The following is a 24,616-nucleotide window of genomic DNA, read 5'->3' on the forward strand; positions in this document are numbered from 1 at the left end:
AGATAAAAAGACAATTAACGATGACTTGAAGCAGTAATTTCAGAACCCCAGCAGGAGACTATAGTATCTAAACTGCAGTCTAGGGAAGTGAAAGAAATGGAATCTTTTATGTATTCTCTTGATGATCAGAGTACATTTGTATACACTGTATCTTTTAAAAGAAGAGTAAACTTTACTTACCTTCCTTCCATCCCTTCCTTCTTCCTCCATCTCTTATCATACTCCCTTCCTTCTTTTAATAATTTCTAACATTCTTAAAAACCCAAATCAAAAACATTAAGCCATGAGAAGCCAGCAGTCTGGTCCGGTGGAACAACCACTAGACTAGAAGACAGGAAACTATGGTTCTGATGTTGTTTTTGCCCATGACCTTCAGGATGACCTTGAACAAATAATTTTACTTCTCTGGGTTTTAGGTTCTAATCTGGCAAGGAAGGAGACTATAGAGATTCCTGAAAATGTTTGCCTTTTACATGTTCCATGTCTCTGTGTCCAAAATCATGCTCAGAATATCCCTAATAAATAACTTTCCCTGATATATTTATGATCCTCTGGCTTCTTTCCATATCACTTCCTCCCCAGAAGGTGCCTCTGAAAATGTAGGCAGAAAGAGCAAAGAATGAGAGTGTACCTGGCGGCGCCACCATCCGCTGCCACTTCTGAAACAAGCAGGTCTTGAGGCAGTCTCGGGGACTGAGGTTGTAGGTTTTATGTCTCGACATCAGCTCCTGCATTGGCTCCAATATTACACACAACTGCAAGGAGTTCAAAGACAATGGTGCTCTGAAACTTCATGATATTAATTACAATAAGTCATGTTAACAGCTAGAATCCACTAGACAGTTATGGGTACTTTTCTTTCTTTCTCTGGTATTGATTTCTCTATGTAAGTTTGGGGGGGGAGAAATATTATTAACATTTGATTATACCCATCTAATTTGATATCATTTATAAAGATAATACAGCTGGATGTGGCAAACACACACACACACACACACACTCTTTCTGTACAGACTATGGGTTAGATATATGTAGTTCTATTATAAATTCAGATGACTCCCTTCTATGGAGCGCAGCATGCTCTGATTTCTGCTCTGGCTTCTGGCTGTTGTTCTTGTTTGTATAACCACACACTGTGAGTTACAATGCTCGATTATGCAGATTATATGGCAGTGAAATGTATCTTTTAAACTTTGGAGAACAGAGTAGCAAGTATAGGTATCTTTAGAACTCCATACTTCTAAAGGGAGATGATGAATGACATTTTATTTTTATTCATGAACTCATTTGTATTTTACACATGATGATAATGGGAGTTACATATGCCAACAGTCATTCCATATGGGAGGCTTTACCATGGTTGTTGTGCATACAGTCACTTTGTTTCCTCCTTTGGTCAGAATTTTCACCTTTACTTTGTCCCAAGACATTTGATGGCAAAGTTTAATGAATGAAACAAGAAGGTAAAACCATTTGGGGTTGCCTTAGATTTTTCTGAATTCCTACTCAGTTGCACACTTATCAGACTACCACTGTATTGAGAATCCTGTGTCTGAGAGAACAATGAGTGCAATTTGCGATGATACATTAATTGCTGTTGCAATTACAGTGATACAAATATTGGCACTGTACCTGCCCATGTGAAAAGCATCATCTTATTATGCAAGACAGATGTGCAGTCTCCAGCTTCATTGTCTTGCCTTCCTTACGATGCCCTTCTTTACATCATCCTTCACCTTGACCACTTACATATAGTCCACACTGCTTTTTGCCCACTTTCATCTTCCCTCCCTCTTTTTTGCGAATACACACACGTCCTTGAAGACATAGTTCCTTTTCTTCATGGTCAGGCTGAGTTGGTGCCTCCCTGTTGTTCTCCCTGTGCATCCAACCCTCCTGGCTGCACGGACCATGGTCATGCTTTGTGATCATCTGTTTGCAAGCCTGTCTTTTGCACTAGACCCTAAATTCCGGGATACAATGACTATGGATTTTATCTATGTGCCCCCAGATTTGTTTCAACTGAATGAATGCATTTGAGGAGTGATTGTTAGAAAGATCAAAGAATCGTTCTAGGTCAATGTTTCTCAAGGCCTGGACTAAGGAATATCTCTATCAGAACCAAGTGGGCTGACTACCAAAATGCAGACTTCAAAGCAGAACTCCTTTTGTTTCACTGAGTTGGGATGTGGGGCCCTGATTTAACATTTTAAAAACCCAATCCTCCATGCCATTCTGAGCAACTCCACTAGTTTCTGGTTCACTACCATGTAGACTGTGGGCCTTAGAAAAGAGACGCAGCAAGACAGGCACAAACCCCAGTGATCTCCAGCTCTAGGTCCACATTCTTCTCACCTCACCTACTTTCTCATAATCCTTCCTCCCTGCTCAAGTCTAAGCACAATAATTGTGCCTCACCTTGAAAGACTCCTCAGCCTTCTCTGCATGTTGATGACCTACATTTGATAAAATCACTAACCTCACTTAAGGGCCACCTAAACTTCCTTCCATTTGCAGTTTTTTTGAAAGAAGAAAGCAAGATTTCAAAGGCTGAAGAACCCACTCACAACACAGGTCATGGGGACAAAGCCATTCAACCCTAAGGAACCCATCTTAAGTAATCCAATAAAGTAATGAAACTTTGATCTTCACTCTTATGCACTTCCTCAATTACTTTAGAGTCTTTTTATTTGAAATCTAATGTGTCAATAAGTAAAAATCCATGAAAGAAACAAAACTATTGTACAATTAGCTCTGTAGTTCAACAAAGTGAAGGATACTTTTCCCCTATTAAGAATTCCTTGCCGGAAACCAAACTATATGAAAATTACAGTCCCTGTTGCTCACTAGACCAAATACAGTGAAAAATTTCACAATCCAAATCTAAATCCAATTCAAAAATCATCTTTATAGGTAGAATTGAGAATGGAATGGTCCCTCAGAAAAGAATACTGCTAGATTCAGATACAGTCAGGAGATGTTTGAAACTACTGTTGAGGATAGTAAGAAATACCTTCAGAGAAATTCTAGGAACTGGGAAACTTTGTTTAATAAAGCTTAAAAAGGTTTTCAAATTATTTTCTTTTGGTTCATTTTCCTTTCATTACAAATGAGTTTACAATGGATATGAAACATATAGGTGGAATGCAGATAGCATGGATTTATAAGGTAAGGGGTCTGGGATGGAGTGCAGTTCTTCACTATGATGCCAGGTCTCTTTCCCTTGCAAAACAATACCTGTCCTGTGTACTGAGAATTTGACATGACAGGTCTAATGCATAAGAGTTTGACAATCTGTAGATATTATCACTTTATATTAGCAAGCACAATACAGATTGCAAAAGCACCCTACATTTGTATTACTTTAAATCACCAAGCATTTATTGAGCTTTCTCCTAAGTGTCAGGCACTAGATGTGGGTACTGGGGCCACAAAGATGAGAATAACAATCTCAGCCCTCAAAGATAATTTTGCACCCTTAGAAATGATTTAAGCATATTAAGAAGCCTACCCCAAGTACATAGTTCAAGCATATCAGGAAATCACATCCTTTTGAAGCAAGTATTTTTCACTATCTGACAAATTAGATGGCAATGACGGCCTGTTTGTACCCAGAAAGGGCTACTAGCATCAAACACACTGTGGATAGCTAGAGCGACATTTATTGTGAGGACCTGTGAGCTCATTATCTCTTTCTTTTCTACACTGCCTTTCCTCTTTGGGTTTTGGGTAATATTTTTTTTTCAGGAGATAATCCCCAGAATCTATCCCTGCCCCTTTAATGTAAAAATATCTTCCCATCATTGTAACCCACCCCAAAGGAGCTTGCATCTCTGAATGCGAATCAGGAATCCCCAAAGCAATCTCTCTTGCATCGGAGAGTTCCTGGGCTGGAGAGGCAGCCCTCCCCTTTTTCACGTATGCAGATGAGGCTTCCTCTCTGCCTTGCAGATGCCATGGCTGTGCTGGGCTGTGTGCTGTAGGTGGCAGAACTAACTCAGACAAGAGCCTGTCTTCTCCGGCAGTAAGCCATTGCATCTTGGCAACAACAAGGAGACTGAAATGAAATCAGGAAGACAGTTGAGGGAGTGGGCTCCTGTGGCCACTAACCAAATATTTTTGGAGCTGTTTTTCCTTCTTTCCCTGAGGTCTCAGATCCTCTTGAGAATTGGGTGAAGGTTATGCAGCCTGTCTTTTAAGTTGTGTACAAAATTTCTACTGATGAATCCCCTACAGTCCCATGCATAGATTCCAGGTTAAGAGTCCACTATCTGTATTAAGAAAGGATACAATACGCATGCTTTCCCTCTATGCCCCCCCCACTTCCCATGTGCACACTAACGGAACGAACACAAGAGCCCTTATTTTGAAGAACAATTTTATCTGCAAAGCTGAGCCTGTTAAAAAATTCCCAGTGGATCGGGTCCTTTGCCTGACATGAAAGGCAACAGCTAGCACATTGGTAGCATCTGCAACAGCTGCTGCTGCTTCATGCATGGATGCACCATAGTTTGGTCTCCTCCTGTAATGGGATTGGAGGGCATCAGGAGGAATCCCAGGATGCTGTGGAAGGGATAGGATCAGACCAGCAAGGCCCAACATCTCCTTTGAGTATGAAGCCCCTAAAGATGTGGTGCTTGCCAAGGCCAGTCAGTATCCAAAGAAAGCCACTGCTCACCCTGGCAAAGCTGTAAGAACACTGTCTTGCAGATAAAGAGAGTTTTAGGCTAGGGATGCTCCCCTTGGTTTAGACTTCACTTTCTGTGACTCTGGCCCCACACTGCCTCTTTGGTGTGGAATTCTGTAAACATGATAGGGACTTGCTGAATGAATGAATGGATGGATGAATGGATGTATGGATGAATGGATGGATGAATGGATGAATGGATAATAGATAGCTTGATCAGATTAATAGTAAGGAGCCATTTGTTAGTGGTAGACAGATCAGCCATGGTCCTGTGGGTTTAGAAGAAATCAATTTGTCTGTTTGATAAATGACTGATTGCCTCCTCTCTGCAGAATGCTTGGTTAAAATGCTTACAAAAGTCCTGAGTGGGCAGTAAGATCTTAGCTCAGTCCCAGGATTCTTGCCTTTTCATATTAACAGAGGGCCTGTCTACATTTGTAGACTGTAGGTTATTTCATTTTTGCTTATTTGTTTTTATTTGATAACAAACCTGGGTAATTTGTTTCTTGTTAGTTACATACTCACACACATTCTTCTGCAACCCAGGGGATAGAGGAGTTTGTTGGACTACAGCAAAGCTGCTGTCCTGAAGTTGGCATTGGGCTACCACAGACAAACAGTTGGATAGAACCCATGGAGCGCTGTTATGGCTTGTGTTTAGATGGCCCCTCCCAAGAAAAGCCTCATGAAGTCATAGGTGGGGATTTTTCAGAGGTGGCTGAATCTAGAGTGTGTGATTGATTCATGGTCAATGCTAGGATTAAGGGTGCATGACTACTAAATCAGTCCACTGATTGGTTTGGCACCACAGCCTAGATAGAATATATAAAGGGCAGAACAAGCTGCTAAAGCCCCTTGCTTCTTGCTTTGTTACCATCTGCCCTCCGTGAACTATTTCTCCTTTGTGAGGCCTTTCTGCCGTGTCACCCTATCTTGGAGCCAGCCGATTATGGACTGAAACCTCTACAAACTGATAGCTAAATAAACCTTTCCTCCCTTACCTTGTGGGTGTTGAGTATTCTGTCTTAGCAATGAGAAAAATAACTAAGACAAGACCACAGACTCAAACATACTTACTGTCCTGCCCTTCACAGAAACGTGTGGTCCCCTGATCTAAACCAGTGCTATTCCCAAGAGGCAGTCTGCACATGCTTTGTTGTCTCCATAACACGATGAGGAGCTCGAGGGAGAGCACCATTCCATTTGCCACTTCCTTCATTGAGAACATTTTGCACCCCAAAATGTCAGATGAACTAAATCACATGGCAAGTGACAGTCAATTTCTATTCTGGACAAATGTCCTTATCTTGTTGTGCACTGGTAGGAGTTTGCAGTTAGGGGCTGATGTGAAAATCACCAATCACATGGCCCTGGACTACAATGGTCCTGCAAAGTCCAGCTCAGCCCTGCCCTTCTGGTGCCATCCTCTCCTGTAAGTGACTCTGCCTCTGTACAATTGTTACTGAGCCCCATCAATACCATATTTGGGGGGGGGGGTTAGATCATATATTTATTTAAAAAAATAAAATGGACCAACAAAGTTATCATATAATGTATGCTAACAGAATTTCCCAATCCTGTGAGCGATACCATTTCTTGAGCAATGATAAGAAATTTTTTTCCTTTCAACAATGTAAAAATAGGAAACCTCTCAATCCAAACTCAAGGTCTTTCTTACTCATTGCATCTCACAAGGGCACTGGGAATCTTCTTTGTTTGTGGACTTGCTCATCTTCTTATCTATGCCAAGCCATGTTTTACTTTTCTCTTTTTATTTAACATGGTATTAGGTATACTCAAATATTTGTTGAGTCAAACTTAATAATAGCTACGAAGTGCCTAGCCTATGTCTGTCGCTGGAATATGTACCTTACACATACTAATTATATTATTAACCCTTGGCACCTCCTAGCCCATTTTTACAGGTGCAGAAATTCAGACCCTGAGCCATTAAGTCATCCAGAGCTGATAATAAAGAAATGTGTATAATGTATCCAAGGTAATACAGCTCTCTGGAGGGCACGGAAGAGGTTCAGTGGGCTTTGTTTGACTCCAGCCCTGTGCTATTAGCTCTGCTATGTTATTTATCTCTGAGAACATGAGTGGTTTAAATTGCTTCTAAGATAGCCAGTTCAAAGACTTTGCCTGTCTACATAGCTCCATAGGCATGGGATTGATCTGTACACAGAGGGGCAAGTGATACATGAGGGGTACAACTTTGGAAACAGGTTCATCTGGGTTCAGATCTCAAGATCTGTCATTTTTACTACATGTGTATTCTTGCCCAAGACCTTCAGCCTCTTGGAATCTCAGTTTCCTCATCTGTAATTGGGGATAGAAAATACTTATTTTGGGTGGTTTGCAACAGCCTATGTAAGCCTTTATTGCAAAGCCTTGAACAAGGTCAGGGATCAAAAGATGGGCATTGTTCTCTAAAGAACGCTTTTTGTATCAACAGGCCAGAGGACAGCCCAGCCCTTCTGAGCCAGATGATCAAGGTGTGATGAGACTGGTAAGCTACACTGTGAAGCCAGCCATATGGTCTACCTGAGATGTGTGTGTGTGGGCGTCACTAGGAGCACTAATCACGCTAATGGCACATGGCATTTTAGTGGCTAATGTCTCTGACAGTAGTACATGTGTATAATTCAGGGATAAAAACTGAAGGCTCCAATCTACAAATCCAGTTCTCCCCGCCCCGCCCCCCCCCCCCCCAGTAATTTACTCTTCTGGCTAAATCTAAATTAGAAAGATATTAGAAGGTAGAGGGAGATTAAAAACAACTCTTATCTAAGGATAGAGAAGTTTCTCCTAATTAAGAAACACATTACAAAAAAAGATCTTATATCAAAAGGATAGAAAAAGATAATATATAAAATTTAAAAGAGAAACAAAAGAAAACACACCCACTCACACACAAAGCAAACAATCTCCGCAGAAGCAGATAAGAATGAATAACAGGCTTCCACATGACTAAAGCCTCTCTGCCTTAGAGAGGAAAAACAAGCCAGAGGAAGAAATACTTTGCCTTAGAAGCTATGCAATTCCAAAGCATCAGATTATGATTTGAGTTTATTTCCTGATAGGATTAAATGTAGATTACGTGTCAAATTCAAAATATCGTCCTTTTATCTCAGGATGCAACCAAAACAGCCTTTGAGCTTTCTCAATTGTTTTGCAAATTGATTACTCAGAATGTTATCTCATTCCAAGGCCCTGGGGACTGGGGGCCGCAGTATTCAGGGAAAGGAGTGTGGTGGTGGTGGACAGCCGGCTTCTCCAGGCAGAGAGTCTGGAAGGGACCATCATTCTTCCAGTGAGCAGGCCGTGCATTTCAATATCTCTTCTTTGATGTTACTTGGAGGCTCCCAACACTTGAGCACCAGGGGCGCTTACGTGTCTCTGACCCACCCAGGAGACAAATGCTGGGGTGTTTTGCTGAGCTGCAGTAGCCCTATGAGACAAACCAAGTTCTTAATTTCTGCAAAACCCATCAGGCTCATGAATAGACCATTCTAGGCTCCCAGTGAACCTTCTTTTTCCTTCCCATTACATGGGCATAATTCCTCTGCCATCTTTGGGCAAGAGCGAGTGCTTCTTTGCTCTTAGTCCCATTCCCTCCTTCCCACTCTATATCGCAATGGACAGAACATAGTACAGGTTTTTCCAGCTGTCTTTGCTAACTGGATTCAGATGAGGTTTGGTCCATTGGAGGGGGAAAAAAAGAAGCTGTATTAGTTTCCTGGGACTACCAGATCCAAGTAATGCAGACCAGGTGGCTTAACACCACACAAATTTGTTTTCCTAGATCTGGAGGTTGGAAGTCTTAAAATCAAAGTGTCCTCAGGGCAATGGTGCCTCTGAACATTAATGAATCCTTCCCATCTCTTCCTGGGTTCTGGTGACTCCAGCAATCCTTGGTGCTCCTTGGTTTGCAGCTCTATCATTCCAGTCTTTGTTTCTATCTTCACATCACATTTTAACATATGTCTCTGTGCTCTGTCTTCTGAAAAGGGCATCAGCATTGGATTTAGGGAATACTCTAAATATTCTTGTTTTGAGATCCTTTAACTACATCTGCAAAGACCTTACTTCCAAATAAAGTCCCATCCTAAGGTTCCAAGTGAATATCTCATCTTCCTCTGGTTGCTTGTCCAGCTCCAACATCTTTACAAATAATTTGTCATATAAAATTTCCTTTTGAAAATTTCCTAGTATGAGTTTGTTTGTTTGTTTTTTTAAATCTCTGGGAGGACTCTGATTGACACACACAGTTTGTCAGAAATTAGGAAAGGTAAAAGATGGACTTTGGGTGTACAGGAACCTCATGGATGGCAGTTAAGCACTGGCTTGGGTTCAGATTCCAGCTGCTTAATAACTAGGTGACCTTGGGTATATTACTTATTCTGTTAGTGTTTTGTTTCCTTATCTTCCAGGTCGAGATAATAATAGTACTGAACTAATTTGGTTATTAAGAGAAGCGAGAAAATCTACTTCAGCACTTATCTAGGTCCTAGGAAATGGGAAGTGCTTTATACATTTTTACCCTGGCTGAAGTATAACCAAGCCAAGAGGCAGGAACTTCACAGGGGATACTTTTAAACTTGTCAGGATATGCCTGTTAGAATGTTACAGATATTCCTTACTCTATGCATATATGAGTGTATACGTATGTATGTCTGTGCATATGACATGATTGATAGCTATGGTGTCTGTTTAAAGTTTAAAAATTATTGCAGTAAAAGACAGATTGCCATTAATCTTCCTCGAAATACTTCTCTTGCTCTGAACACATTTATTGCGTTATTCTTGCCACTTTCTGAGGCAGTTCTGGAAGTCCTTTTTAGTGTCTTCGGTCATGCTGCTGTGGTTATGCTGCCTTGATGTCCTGAAATGATTCAATGCTTTTATCTTGTATGGTCATTTTGACTTTAGAGAAGAGCCAGAAGTTGCATGGTGCCAGATTCAGTGAAAAAGGTAGATGAAGACACACCCATAGTGTTTCCCGGACCCTGCCTTTCCGTTGGATGGCACGAGGCCTCCAACATTCATTGCATTTTTGATCACACCTCATATAGACTCTCATGAAAGAGGACTTCTGGAATACTTCAGAGAGTGGCACGAGTGACAGATAAGTGTGCGGGAAGTGAAGGGAGAATGCTGAGGGGGATTAATGGCAATGTGTCTTTTCCTGTAAGATATTTTTAAAAATTTAAACATTGATCACTGTTTTCAATCACCCCTTATGAATATATAGAACTTGAAAATTCAACTTTGGGGTGAATACCGTGGATGACTAGAATGCCTGTCCCGTATGTGACCTGCTCTGACCACTGGGCTGTTGCCTCAAAGCCTCCATCTGCACGTCGAAGCAGCATCTCTAAATTCCGCTGCATGGTAGCTAGATGTCTCCAAAGGGAAAAGGAAACACCTGCTTGGAAATGCCTGAAATCACTGACAAACATCTAGGGAGTGCCGTCGGTGGCCCACAGGGCTGTGAGCAAACTTCAGGTAAATTTGAAAAATTCTTCTTGACCAATCCCTCTGCCTCCAATTGGGGTAGGCACTGAAAATGAAGGCCAGTGGCTCAGGATTGCTCTGAGCAGCCTCCAGCAGACAGTGCCTCTTTGTTGGCTGTCACTGTTTTAGTCAAGGTCCCAGGGGGAAACAGAACCATAGGACGTGTGTATTCCTGTGTGTGTTAATTTTAAGAAATTGGATCACGTGGTTGTAGGACTGAGTCTGAAACCCACAGATTATCCACAGGCTGGAAACTCAGGCCAGAGATAATGCTGCAGTTTTGAGGTAGAATTTTCTTTTTTCTGGGAAACTTCAGATTGTGGTCTAAGCCCGTTACCTGACTGCACAAGGCCCACCCGCCTTACTGAGAGTAACCTGCTTTACTTAGAGTCAGCTAATTATAGACGGAACCACATCTATAAAATACCTTCGCAACAACCCTTAAATGCATGTTTGACTAAATAGTACTATAGCTTGGCTAAGATGACATAAAATTAACTATGCTCATATCTTTCCTAGACGGCCCTGAAAAACTAGAGCACTGGGCTGTGTCCTATTCTTTAATTTTGTTTCTTTTTTATATTACCCAGCACCACATGATGTGTCTGATGTTAGTGGAATGAATGAATGCTTGAACATGGGATGTGGTAGAATGGAAAACAAAAACAAATAGAGGGTTTAGTATCAGAAAGTGGGTCCAATTCTGCTTCATCTACTTTGTAATTCCAGTAGTTTGGGCAACTCATTCATGCATGTATCCCATGCTGTCCATCAAGGGACTCTGTGTGCTCAAGAAAGGACAGGCACCAGGGACTCAGTGGTGAGCACACTGAACGCCATTTCAACCTCCAGGCTCCCTGTGTTAGGGAAAGAGGGTGCTCAACAAGAATTTGAAGTGGGTCAGGCATGAGGCACATGCTTATAATCCCAGCACTTAGGAGGCTGGGGTGGGAGGATCACAATTTCAAGCCCAGCTTGGGCAATTTAGTGACTTTGCAAGACCCTGTCTCAAAAAGCCATTTTTAAAAAGAGCTCCCCAGCTCTTTTTATATATGTAGCTCAGTGTGAAGGCCTTAGGTTCAATCTTCAGTACCACACACACACACACACACACACACACACACACACACTCCAAAAGAGCAGTTCTGAAGGAGTGGGGCAGAGGATGCCAGGAAGAAACAATAGTTTTAAGTTGAGACACAGACAAATGAAGAGTGAGCCAAGTAGAGGAGGAGATGCCAGGACAGCCTCTGGGAGGGCATCTTGGGCAAAGAGAATACTCTTGCAGAAGAGCTGAGAGTGGAAATATTGTCAGCAACACCATCAAAATGAACACTGAACTGAAACACGGTAAATGCCACAGTGGTTTCCTTTCATCCATGTGTCCAAGCACGACAAAAGCATTCTATATGTTTGGTGAAACAAAAGAAGAAAATATCTCAACAGGCCACTACTGACTTCCTGGAGTCGTCAAGGAGGGCAGAGCTGATGAACGTGGTACAGGAAGCAGCTGTAGCCGTCTGTCCCTTGCTCTGGAGGCAGAATGGCTTTCCTAGCAGGTGGATTCGCTTTCCTGGGGAAGTGAGAGACTGTGCTTTTGCAGTAGTGTTTAAACACTAATGTTCATAAAGGGGGCCTCCTCATCTCTACTGTGAGTAAGGGAACTGGGATATGGTCCTTGAGAGCTGTCGGTGACAGTTTCCAAAGAACGTGGTTGTCACGTTTGTGCAGCTGGGATCCCTCCTGAACATTAACCCAGTGTTATGCTGCCTCCTGCCCTGGTGTGAACACTTTCATGACCCCTGAAGCTGGTCCGAGGGTCTCTGGCTGTGGTAGGGGGCAGAGCCTCTGCTGACCCGGGCACTCAGGGCACCTCCCTGGGAGCTTCTACTAGGCAAAAGCCCTTCGGTTCTGCTCCAACTTGCAGGAAAAGAGTGATTTCTCAGTAATGGAGCATGCAGAGGCTAAGTCCATGCACCACCCTGCCACTCCATCAATGCTGCTCATGGAGCCCCGGCGTGCAGCTGTTTCCCCTCCCTGATAACCAGGAGATTGCAGAAGGCAGACTCATGTGGGTGGCTATGTAGAAACAGAGTATGCTTCATTCATTCATTCATTCATTCATTCACTTAACACACACTTAATGCCCATATTTAACAGGTGGGAACACTGTAGACAGAAATAAAGAAAATTACTGCTCTTCATGGAATAAAACTATAGTGAAGGAGACAGAAAATAAATAAATAAATAGATAGATAGATAGATAGATGACAGGTAGATATCAAATGTACTATGTCAGTGTAAGTGAGAGAGAGAGAGAGAGAGAGAGAGAGAGAGAGAGGAGCCAGATGGACATATTTGAGTTGGGAGCATTGGGAAAGTAGATGCCTTGGCTAAAGGAAGAATAATAGCTCTGCAGTGACACCCATGTCCGAATCCCTCAGAGCTGTGATATGCCAGGTTATGCCGAGGCACAGGCAGTGCAGTGGACCTTTGGCAAGAAAGATCTGACTAGATCATGCAGCAGGTCTCCTAGAGTAACACAGGTGTTGTGCTGGGTAGTTTTAAGTGTCGACTTGGCGGGATTAAAAGAGAGTGAAAGCCAGTCAAGCCAGTCTCTGGATGTCTGTGAGGATGTTTCCCAAAGAGACTGGCATATGTGCTGGGGCTGAGTGGGCAAGGCCTGCCCTCGAGTTGGTGGGCACCATCCAACTGCCTGGGGCCCAGATGGAGCAAAAACAAAAAAGGGCGGGATGGTGAATGAAAGCTCTCTCTCCTGAAGCTGAGACACTCTCTTCCTGTTCTTGGGCCTCAGATCCCCAGGCTCTCAGGCCTTTTCCCTCAGATTGTGAGTCACCCACGCATTTCCTTCATTCTGAGGTGCCTAGACTTGGACTGATGATGCTACCCACTTCCATGGGTCAACAGGTGGTGTGGGTCTTTTCAGCCTCAGTAATCACATGAGCCATTTCCTCTTTTAACTACCTGTCTATCTATCTATCTATCTATCTATCTATCTATCTATCTATCTATCTATGTATCTATGTATCTATCTATCTATCTATCTATCTATCTATCTATCTATCTATCTAAACAAAGACCCTTGGCCGCCATTTTCAACACATTTAATATATCCAAGTATTTTTGAAAAAAACTGCTTAAGGGGAAAAATTTTGATCACAAAACTTTTAGGAGCCTGTTAACAAATCCCACACTACCTCTAACCATGACTAACATTGGTATTTCCTGGGCTCAGTGCCTTGCATGACTTTCCTCACTTAATTCTCCCAACAGATCCACAGATGAAGAAAACAAGACCAGAGAGATGGAGTAGCTGGCCCAAGGTCACACAGCTTGGTTAGTTTTTAACCCCATGAAGTTGGCCCTGAGATCAAACCAGTCTCTCCAACACTGAACTTTTGTGACCATGCATGTCATGGTATCTGTACCAGCCTGTACTGTAGTGAACTGAATACGTCTGCTTCCTGATGAGACTGGGATTCTGGAGGCCAGCTTCATGTTGACCAGCTTCATGTCAACAGGAGCTGGCATTTAGTAGTTAGTCAGAGAAACAAATGAAAGCAAAATGAAGGCAGTGTCTCAGTGTCTCCTCCACAGACATTTCAGCATCAAGAGGCTACAGGATCAGCGATGGTCCTCAGGCCCCAGCAGAACCAAGTCAGAGCTGAGCATCCTGCCCCTCATCAGTCCTTCTCTGGTATCACTTGAAACTGTGCACCCTTTCTCATCTTGTGCACGTTTTCCCTCAGAGCATGTTTGAAGCCTCAGCAGGGACCACAGATGGTGGTTTCCCCACCTCCATCTCTGTGGGGAGCTTCCCTTTCCAGCTTGCTCCTCGGGTTTTATCTCACCATTTCTGTTTTCTGAGGGCATCCCTCATCCCTGGGAGAGTCCTTTGCAGAAGATCTGTAGAGGATGCTGAGAATGTGTTCCTGTGCCAGCCAGGAAGTTGACCCAATATGCTGGCCCTTCTGTCTCTACTCTGTTTTGGGTTGTGTGTGTGTGTGTGTGTGTGTGTGTTAGAGAGATGGGGGGGAGAGGGAGAATTTGTGCCTGACAGCTGCCTCATGGTGTTCATTTGTGACACTGAATCCCCAGATGTGAGAAAGCACGGGATCCTCAGGACCCCAGAGGAGCGAAGGGCTGGGGGTGAGCACAATTGTTGGAGATGGCTGGTTTAATTGGCAGAAATAGCTCAGGTGCCTCCCAGCAAGAAAGACAAGAAAACACAACGACAAGTTCACACAAGGCTTCTACATTTGGATGGAGCCTGAGATTCCTAAATTATTTATAAACCTGCAAGCAGATATGACAAGGCTCTCAAAATTAGTTTTGAAAGCTGCAATACTCTCGGACATTTTTTCAGCTGAGGAGACTGAAGCTCCTGGGGTTTAAGAGGCCACCTGATGTCACCCTGCTGAGGTGGGGTCAGCTCTGGGTTGGACTCTTCTTTCCTGGCTCAAGGTCTTTCCTTCCCACCATGTGGTGGCACTTGGTAAGGGGTTCCCTTTTCAGATCAGACGTGCTTTCGGGTGGGCCTGGTCTCAGTCTTCTTGGTAGTTCTTGGAAAATTCTTGCAATCTGTCACTCTCCTGGACTTCATGGTTTGCAGAGCTGCTGCTGAGAGTTGTCCCGCATGCCTCCCTCCTAAGTAGAAGGGAACCTTCCCAAGGATCAAGTCCCTCATGAGAGGAGCCAGTTTACTTCCGGTTTAAAACATACTCCCTTGACATGGAATGCAGGTGAAGTGGTGGCCATCATATCCCTCCTTTCTTCTGGAATCTTTTGTGTGACAAAGTCTTGCTTTGAAGGTCCAAGGACTCAAATCATAGGTTCCCATTTACTGTCACAGAAACTCTCCTGATAATTGTTTTTTCACAGGAATACTAAAAATGCCACCTAATATTTTGGGGTATGGCACACAATTAGCTTCTCTACCACTTCATCTAAACATCACAATAGTTTTGGGACATCTATCTTAAAACCTCCACTTTACAGATGAGCATCTCAAGCTTACAGAGATTTAAGTGACTTGCCATTCACAAATCATCTTATTGTATCTTTGTAATCATGTTACTGATTAAGACTTACAATCCCTACTTTCAGAATCTTCCTCACCAGTGTCTTTTAGAGAAGTTAAGTGATTCTCCCCCAGACTCACAGCAAGAAAGTCATGAAGCCACTGTGAGCACAGTTCCTTTGATCCATACCCAGAAAGGTGTTCAGCAAATAGCAGGAGCTCAGTCAGTACCTGTTGAACAAATGGATTATTCCAAAGCCCACATTCTTTCCACTTTCTCCTGTTATCACAAAGTTGTTATCTCTTCCTCTGGCAAATAGTTTTGAAGTCAAGGCTGATTAAAACGCAGGTTGCCAAGTCCTCTTGTCTCAGGCCAGCTTTGGGCTGCCCCAGATCCTCTGTTACCTCCCTATAACCCTCCTTCCCAATAGTATCTTTCGGAAACAGCTCAGGAAACAACAATTTCCCCATCTACCATTTCTTTTCACCATCATGTGTGAAGTTGTAAAATGACATTTCCTTCCCTTAATTTCTCCAGAAGGCAAACAACATATGACTCAGGAGTCCTGCAATTCCAACACCTGACCTGGCAGATATGCAAACCATTCACTTTTTCTATTTGTGCAGCCACGAGACCTTATCACTCCTGTTGCTCTCGAGATTTTGATTATGAAATGCGTCCCCTGCCACTCTTCACCTGTGTCCTTGGCAGCTTCCCCAGGCATACATGGCTTCTCAAGCATCCTTTGTTTTGTTCAAGTTCTTCTGGGTCCAAAATAAATCATGGATTTAGAGAAATCATTGCGATATCATCCATGCTTGAGTGCTGGCCTGCTCAGTAGATGGACAGACACACTTAAACCAGGGATGTGGTTCAGGAAAACCCTACTATTATTGGAACAATCTCATCTAGGAAGGTTTTGTCTAAATGCATCCAAAAGGCACACAATTTTGCACAGCATCATGTAAGGGAATAGCCTAAGCAACAGTTTTTTCCAGGACTACTTTGTAGTTCTAACTAATGAGAGAAAGCGGAATCAAACCCGAGATGAGGACAACCCAGTTCCATTTAGAAATAAACCCCTCTAATAAAATCCTTTTTCTGAGGTTTCATTGTAGCTTAGCATGATCATTTTGTGCACAAAAAATAAACAGAGATTATGCAGAGGTAGGTTTTTAAGGGGAAAAAATCTGCTCTCTCTTCATCCTTCTCTTTCCACTTTCCTTTTAATCTTCAGCTTGCCAAAAAATAAGGTTTTCAGGAGCATAACAAATTATGGGTTTTAGGCATTACAATGTATTCTACACACACACACACACACACACACACACACGCACGCACACTCTTCCTTCTGTGTTGCTTTACCATGGCTGAAGCACAAATGCAGTGTTTTTTTCACAGAACTGCTGCTATTTTTAGATTGAATCGTAGGAAGCCTGCAGCATTAATAAGTGGATGAGAAGCACAGAACCAAGCACACTGTAATATGCCAGCATAAAAGTAAGCTTGGCCTTTAGCCAGTGAACTGTGGTTTGATGTTGCTGCAACAAAAGTGAAAACACCGCTTACAAAGGAATGATTAATAAGCTGACAAACTTCTAGGCATTTATTTCCTGTTCTTTAGTGCCAGCTATATTAATACTAACATATTTCCAACTTTATTAGTAAAGTCTCGGAGCCTAGGGAACTTAGGTGGGTTCATAGAGCTTCTTAAATAAATTATTTGGAGAGACGAGTGTTTGACAAACGTTGCTTTACCCGTCACCTTGATAGACCATGTCTGTTTACTGTCTCCTCAACACCTGGCACTGAACAATAATCATGATGGTTTCCCAAGCCCAACGCTGCAGGAATCTTCTTCACCTCCGGTGTCTGCATCTTGTGGCACCTGATCTGACGGTTGTTAGTGTCACTTCTTGTGTCCTGTGTGGCTCTGGGAACTGTGTCCCTTCCCATGGTAAACTGCTGTCTGTGTGCCATTCTGACATTCCTTGGATAACAACCATTTCCCAGGGAGGGGGTGGTCAGCGGACTCCAATGCCCTCTGCATCAACTCCCCATCTCACTCACCCAGGAAGATGGAGTACTCAGGAGTTAGGGGGGTGAAATTAGGGTGCCCTCCATATTTTAAATCTGAAGCCCTATGTTCCAGGAAACCCCTCAGACTCATTCAATAGGTGGTTGGTTGCCTTACATGGAATTTATTGGCCTGGGGATGAAGGAGGCGGGAAGGAGCCTGGGTTTTGCAGTCAGATACAGGTTCAGATCCCATTGGGGCCCTATCAGCTATGTGCCATTCCTCAAGTCTCAGTGTTGCAAAAATGTAGTAGTGCTTGGTCTGAGGGTTTCTGAAATTAAAATAATTTATGCCTGCAAAGTGGAAATAATAACAGCTACCTCCTGGACCTTGAGGGAAAGACAAAAATAATATGTATGAGTGCACTACATCAATGGGATACAGACCCCAGAGACCTGGTCACTGGACTCCAGAGCAGACCAAGAGGGGCCTCAGAGACAGGTCCTAAAGAGCGACCAAAATATAATGACATGGGAAGAATAAATCCCAGTGCTGCAGAACACAGCAGGGTGACCACTGTCCACAGCGATATATTATATATTTTATAACAAACTAGAAGAGAAGCTAGAAGGTTCTCCACTCAAACAAAAATGATAGATGTTTAAGGAGAGGGAAATGCATATATCACAAATTACCTTGTACCCTAAATATGAGTACTCGGTATGTGTCAATTTAATAAATAATAAAAACAGAAAACGAAGAAAAAGGTGATACCAAACAATACTGCCACCTCACAGCTTCATGGTGTAGCCCTCTGTCTGGCTCTGTTCCCAGGGGAGCAGAACTGACAGAGCAGCCCCTCTCACATCTCCCCAGCGCCACCAGTCGCCCCGTGTGGTGTGTGGGACGTCACCCTGGCTGAACAGACGGGGGCTTATGTGAAACACGGTGTCCTCCCATACGACTCCACTTGGGGTTACATCAAAACGATTCCTGTGAAGTTGAAATTTTTAATTAAATGTATTCAAAGGGAGCACAGATTAATGCCTCTAAGCAAGAGAGTATTTAATGCTCACAGGCCAGTTCGTGCTTGCTAAAGTAAAACTCTCACTGCCAGAGAAGCTTTTAAGTATTGATATTTCCTGCATTAATAATACTCTATACCACATTCATAATAATATAATTAGCAACACAGTTCATACCATCCAGCTTGTAAGAACCTGCATTATTAATTATGCCGGCTCAGCCTTCATATGGAGCATCGTGCCGTAATTTTAGCTTTCAAGGTAAATGATCATAAACTTGGGGATGGGGAGCCAGGCAGAGAATGAAGTATGGTATGCAGCTCCCATTCCCTGGTGACCACTAAATTACAAGGAAGAGCCTGTCCAGGGCGCCTGCAGGCATGACACCCACTTCACAGTCCAAGCTTGAGTAAATTTGGCTGTGATCCCCAATTTTGTGTGTGGCAGAATATGATTAATGTCCTCAAAGTGCTTATTCTACTTCAGTCTTCATCTTATAACCCCAGGGCACTGTGAGACTTTTATGTTGTTGGAGAAGATGGCTTTGTTAAGATCTTAGAAACCTAAGTCTTACCCTGGTGTGGAGATTTCTCCTCAGTCTCCATTCTCCTGACATTCTGGCCTGGCTTTGCATAAATTCTCTCCTCCAGCACTGGGATAAAGGACAAGTGCATCGCAGCATCGATGGCTTTGCTAACGGTCTATGCTAGTCTTGGTAATGAGAAAAAAGTATTGAAATATAGAGCTGTGTTCATGTATATACCTCAAGTAGCTTAAGAAGGCCTCCACTTGGATGATCTTCACACACAATATGCATTCTTATAAGCCAGATGTGATGGCACATGCCTGTAATCCCAGCACTCCAGGAAGCTGAGCCAGGAGGACTGCAAACTCAAACTCAGTCCAGGCAGCTTAGTGACTTAGTAAGACCCCATCTCAAAAAAAAAAAAAAGGCCCTGAGTTCTGGGTTCAGTCTTCAGTTCTAGCACCGTCACCACCACAGCAAAAACCCAAACTTTCTGTTCCATGGATAAGAAAATGAGATGGAATTATTTTCATTTTCTAAGAAGAGCACAACTCAGCTGAGATCACTGCCAGGGGAGGACTTGGGACCCAGCACGAATCAGGACAGGTCCAGAAGACCTTGCTGTTGGGCTCCCCTTGGAACCCCCCTTGCCGGCACCCTGTTTACTCTCAGAGCCTGTGTCTCAGAAAACCTATCTCAGGTGCTGCTCTACCTAAGAACCTAAGATTTTATTGTGTTCTTATTCTTTTCATCAAACTCATGCAGCTCTATAAGGAGAGGAGGTTTCCATGGACCTCCAAGAAATTAGATGGACAGGAGGCTAACATCTGCGGATGCAGAAATAAATAAGCTCTGGTTCCCAAACTAAAGGAACTCAAAGCCTTGTGACAAAGACTGACAAGTGAAAGTTGAAATTACAATTCAGTGTGAAAAACAAAAACATAAATAAGACTTATGCATAAGTCATAAAGTGCCTGTTCTGCCCCCATGCCACCCCTACATGGCAATACATACTCGCGGTGAGGTAACAGCAGGGCCCTCCCACAACCTCCCACCCGGGCCAGCACGAAGAAAAGCACGTTGGGCAGTGTCCTCCTACTGAGCCCCCCATGCCCGCACCCTCCCTGGTCACTCAGAACCAGAGTAGCAGGGATTCTTTGGCTCAGAGAAGGGATTTATTCTCTCTTGCCAGGTGGAAGTTGGAAAGGAGCCACCAAAAAGAGGTGGTCCTTTGAGCCAGGTTTTGAATATGGAAAGGAATTTTGCAGGCTGAAAGAAAGGAACATTGTGTGCAGATGCATAGAAGATGAAGGTGGTGTGGCTTATTTGGGGATGTGTGATATTACTGGGGGAAGGACTGACAGGAAAAGAAGTCCAGGGCCTGGCTAGTGTGTATATTAGTATTTCTTTAGCATATTTACAGATATTAATAAGTGTTGGGCAAAAGAATACAAGAGATCCAAGACTGAAGAAGGTTGGGCTAATACACTGAATGCATTAAAAGCAAATAAATGTCTTTGCTGCCAGACTTTCTAGTGCCTTATGTGAAGTTTCAAGAGAAAGACAGGATTTTTCAAATTTGGATTGGATTCTTTCTCTCTCTCTCTCTTTTTTTTTTTTTGGTACCAGGGATGGATGGAACTTGGTGAGGCAGGTGCTGGAACGACTAAGCTAAATACCTGGCCCTGGATTCTTTCTCTTTTTTATTTATTTATTTATTTATTTATTTATTTATTTATAAATCAAAATTGCCATTTGTGTAGATCAACTATTTGCCATTTTCTGAGATTCAACCTAACATTTTACCATTCACCTCTTTGATCGTGGAACTTCTGTTTTGGAGAAGTTTGTGACTGTGTGAATATAAATATTTCTTCCAATCGGGACATAATGCCCTGTAGAGAAGAAGTATGTGCTATGTTTTCTTTGAGCTTCCTCCCTGCCTCTTCTCCACTCTAAATTAACCACTGTCTAATAAAAAACCAGACAAAATCGGGTGGGCTTTTCTGCAGAGGACAATGTCATGACATCGATGGGGAGGGGTGATAGCTGGATATTTCTAGGCTATCTCTTAGTCTGATCCTGAGGGTATAATGTGTGAAATCTAAAAGCTGGGTGCCCAGCAAGGCTCAGATATCCGGGCTGGTCTCAGATGTCTGCCACATCAAAACGGTCATCCTGTTCTGGAGACCAGACCTAAGTAACATACCAAGGAATGTTCCTGGGTGAGAATCATAATTCCATCAAGCCTGGCACTAGGCTTTGTGCCAGTCTCCACTCTCCCCTGTGTGACAGGGGACTGTCTTCTTTTGACAGGTTTAAAGAAGGCAAGACTTTCTCTAGTCACATTGGTTTTGGGTACCTGGTTGCTGTGTTGAACAAGGGGAGGGTAGCAATGATTCTTGGTTCTTAAAAGAAAACCTTTTGGATGAACAGCGAAGAGAGGCCACCACGGCCTTCACAGGCAGAAGGTCAGATATAACATAACAGGCCAGGGGAGGGCAGACCCTAGGTGCAGCCTGACTATCCCTTGCATGGTGTCATGGCATTGTCTTCTCAGGCTCCTCTAACAGGTCTCAGGCGCCTGATCAGTTCTTGGGTTCTCACACATATCAGAGATCTCAGGCTCTCCTTACATTCATTCATCCACTCAATGAATATGTTTTTGAGTGTTTGAATCCTATCTTCCAGTTTCTGTGCTAGCTGCGATAAATACGGCAGACATACCCCAACTGGGTGAGATGAAGAGGGTGGAGAGAAGAGAAAGAGCTATGGATCACACCAAGAAAGGACATCCAACCCAGCCCTGGGCAGAGGGGCTATGGCAGCAAAGGCTTCTTGGGAGCAAAAAATAGCACAGCCGAGATCAGATTTAGATAGATATTCTGGTAAATGTGGATAGTAATTGTAAATAATAGTAAAAGGGTTGAGTGCTTTTATTATTATGTTGGATGCTTTCATATGTAGGTCCTTTCTGAAGTAGCTTTATTGGTATTGCTAGATTTAGAATGTCCCCAAAAGTCTCATGTCCTCTGAGATGAGGTTTTTGGATTAATCCACTGATGAGTTCATAGCTACTTGGCCCAGTTGTAGGAAGTCATTTTTTGGGGGGTGAGCCTTGGAGGGATTCTCTCTGGCTGTCACATCCTCTCTATTTCCTGGCTGCCATGAGGTGAGCAGCTTTTCCCTGGCAAGCCCCTCTGCTCTGATGTTCCTGACTTGGAGCCAGCCAATTATATTCAGAAACCTCTGAAACCATGAGCCCAAATCAACCTCTCCTTTGTGTGTGAGAGACACTGTATTGCAACAACAGAAAGCTGACAGATATACCATGTATAGACAAAGATCCACAATTAGTAGAAGGCACATGTGCTTTTTCTAAGGTCCAAACATGCACATGGCAGAAGTGGGAATTGAACTTGGGAGAGGGTAATAATACAGACTCCTGTTCTTAACCACTCTTAGCTGCTGATTTCTGTGAGTACAGAAAGGTCTCTGGGTACAGGATCTTGGGAATAGGCACTGAAGTACCATTTGCAAAAACAAATGAAGTAGAAGAGAATGAAAATCTAATCCCAAGGGTACAAAGAAAGTGAGCAGGAGTTTCAGGCCACAGAGGGTGATTATAGCCCCTAGTGGGTGGCTGGTCTCTCCCCAGACACTATCTTTGTTTCCTATACTGGACCCTAGGAGGAAAAGAGCGGAGATGGAGAATGTCAATATGTCTTGTGTTTTTCCCCTGAATGACAAAGCAAGAAAACTACAAGGAAAAATAGGATTTGTTTTCACTAAGTAACAATCTGGTTCCCTTGTACTCCTAGAGGGAAATGTGTAGGTTCCCTCAGTTTCTTCTTTCTATGTAAACACCTAGGTACAGATATACTTCTTGAGAAACAACAAACATCAACCCTTCCTGTCCCTGCTGGACGAGACCATGGCGACAGGACTGCTATGGGGAGACATGTGACTGGGAAGTGAGCTCTTGACTGCCTGTGCTTCAGTGTGGGCATCTGAGGAACATGGCTTCCCGTGTGTAACAGGAAGCTGAACCAGCGTACAGGATCCCCATGATGCAGTCCTCGCCACAGACCAGTTACCCAGTCCCTTTGTACTCAGCATAAAGCCTGCCTCAGAGCTGTTCTGTGAAGGAAACAAGGTGATGTATATACAGTGCTATGCCTTCTAGGGAGCTGGCATGTGGCAGGAGCTCTGGCATCAATCATAATATTAGTAGCTTTATTTTTTCTCTGCATTCATTTTTATACATTACCTTTTTTGAGATTTGTATAGGGGTTACATTTTTCTTATTGGCATACATGTGTGTGTGGCTGTATGTCTAGGTTTTGTTTGGAAAACAGGGACTCCTTCTCTTTACATTCTTCCTTATCCATATAGAAAGATATTTTAAAAACTCAGGCTCTTAGAAATATCAAACGTTTCCCCCTTCAGTAGACAAAGCAAGAAAACTACGAGACAGTCTGAAAAAGGAAAAATATGATTTAGTTTTTACTAAGTAACAATTTGCTTCTCTTGTACTTCTACTAGGAAATGTGTAGATTCCCCTAGTTTCTTCTATGTAAAGACCTAGGTACAGATATAATTCCTGAGAAAAGATAATTTAAGAATAAACAATGGATGCGTGAAGCATATTTAAAACAAAAGCATTTTTTAAAAACTTGAAGACTGTGGAAAGCCCTCCTGCCTTCCCTTGTTCACCGAGACACCTTAGTGTTTGAATGAGAGTCCTTCGAGGCCTTGGGAACAGGGTACATCATGGGATCTGAGGTCAACATGGACCTGCCTTTTACAGGGTTATGTGGGCATGGAGATTTTAAAAGCTCACCAAGAGCCCTAATTTCTCCTAACAACCCTGAGTGTCACCATGGGGTCCCCTTTCTCTTTTCACCCTGTACCCTGAAATCAGGGTACAGAAGTAAGGCGCAATGCCCTGGTCCCCCAGCTGGGCAACAGTGGAGCAGGACCACCACGTGGTTCCTCTGCTGTCTGTTCCTACAGGCCATTCATTCTAAAGCTCCCATTCTACTTAGTTTCTTGTAGTGTCAGACAGGGCAGTGGCAAGAATGGCCAGTTATACTTAACAGGAGTTGCCTCCCAGGATAAGAAAGAAGGTCAAACTCTTGAAGGCACTTTAATTTATATCGTGCCACTCTGTCCCTTTAAGCACTGGGGCTTGTGGGTATTTAGGTGACTGAAGAGCTGGCTTGTGAAAGTGTCCTGAGAGTGGCCAGTCTGAGTCATACTCAAACCACTTCTTTGGTTTGGGTCATGGGACTCCCCACCTCCCATCGCCATGGGGCTAAAGGGAAGAGTGCAGTCATGCTGAAGGCCTGGACCGAAGCCCCAGAAAGGAACAAGGAGCCCTGGTCCGTTTTCTCCTAGCATCATGGAAGCATGAAGAATGAAGACTGATTTTGTGAGCTGACTGTGGAGGGTTGCATATGACCTGCAAAATGAAAAGTCCCCACTCCATACTTTGAAGCATCCAGCCTTGCCACACAGGGTGTTTTCCTTTTATATCAGCTGGAAGAGAGCCAGAAGAGACCAACAAGGAAAAATATCCGAATGGTGAAAGTGCAGCAGAAGCAGAGATGTGCTCTCCTCAGCTTTCAACAGCCCTTCCCTTCCTGTCACTCTTTTTGGGTTCATTGATTGTGAAGTTTATTTCACTCATTTGTTGAGTACCTGCTAGGTGCCATCTATTGTAGTTAAAGGATGAATTTTAGTTGTGTAACCTTGAGCAAAAACTTCCTGGTGAAGCCTTGGTTAGTTTTCCAGTCT

General features: G+C 43.2%; 1 protein-coding gene across 12 annotated transcripts in view; it reads right to left on the bottom strand.

Annotated features, from left to right (window-relative positions):
• The window catches only part of Ldb2 (LIM domain binding 2), a 393,311-nt gene that overhangs the window by 14,141 nt on the left and 354,554 nt on the right, over positions 1-24,616 (bottom strand). For all 12 annotated transcript variants that reach the window (XM_021260246.2, XM_004847239.4, XM_004847240.4 and 9 more), the window contains exon 6: positions 632-755. In XM_021260246.2, coding sequence (XP_021115905.1) covers positions 632-755 — 124 coding nt within the window. The remainder of the gene's footprint in view (positions 1-631; positions 756-24,616) is intronic.

The sequence above is a fragment of the Heterocephalus glaber genome, unplaced genomic scaffold, assembly GCF_053883595.1.
Source record: "Heterocephalus glaber isolate CG9 unplaced genomic scaffold, H.glaber_assembly_v1.0 deba00001509, whole genome shotgun sequence".
Classification (NCBI taxonomy): Eukaryota; Metazoa; Chordata; class Mammalia; order Rodentia; family Bathyergidae; genus Heterocephalus; species Heterocephalus glaber.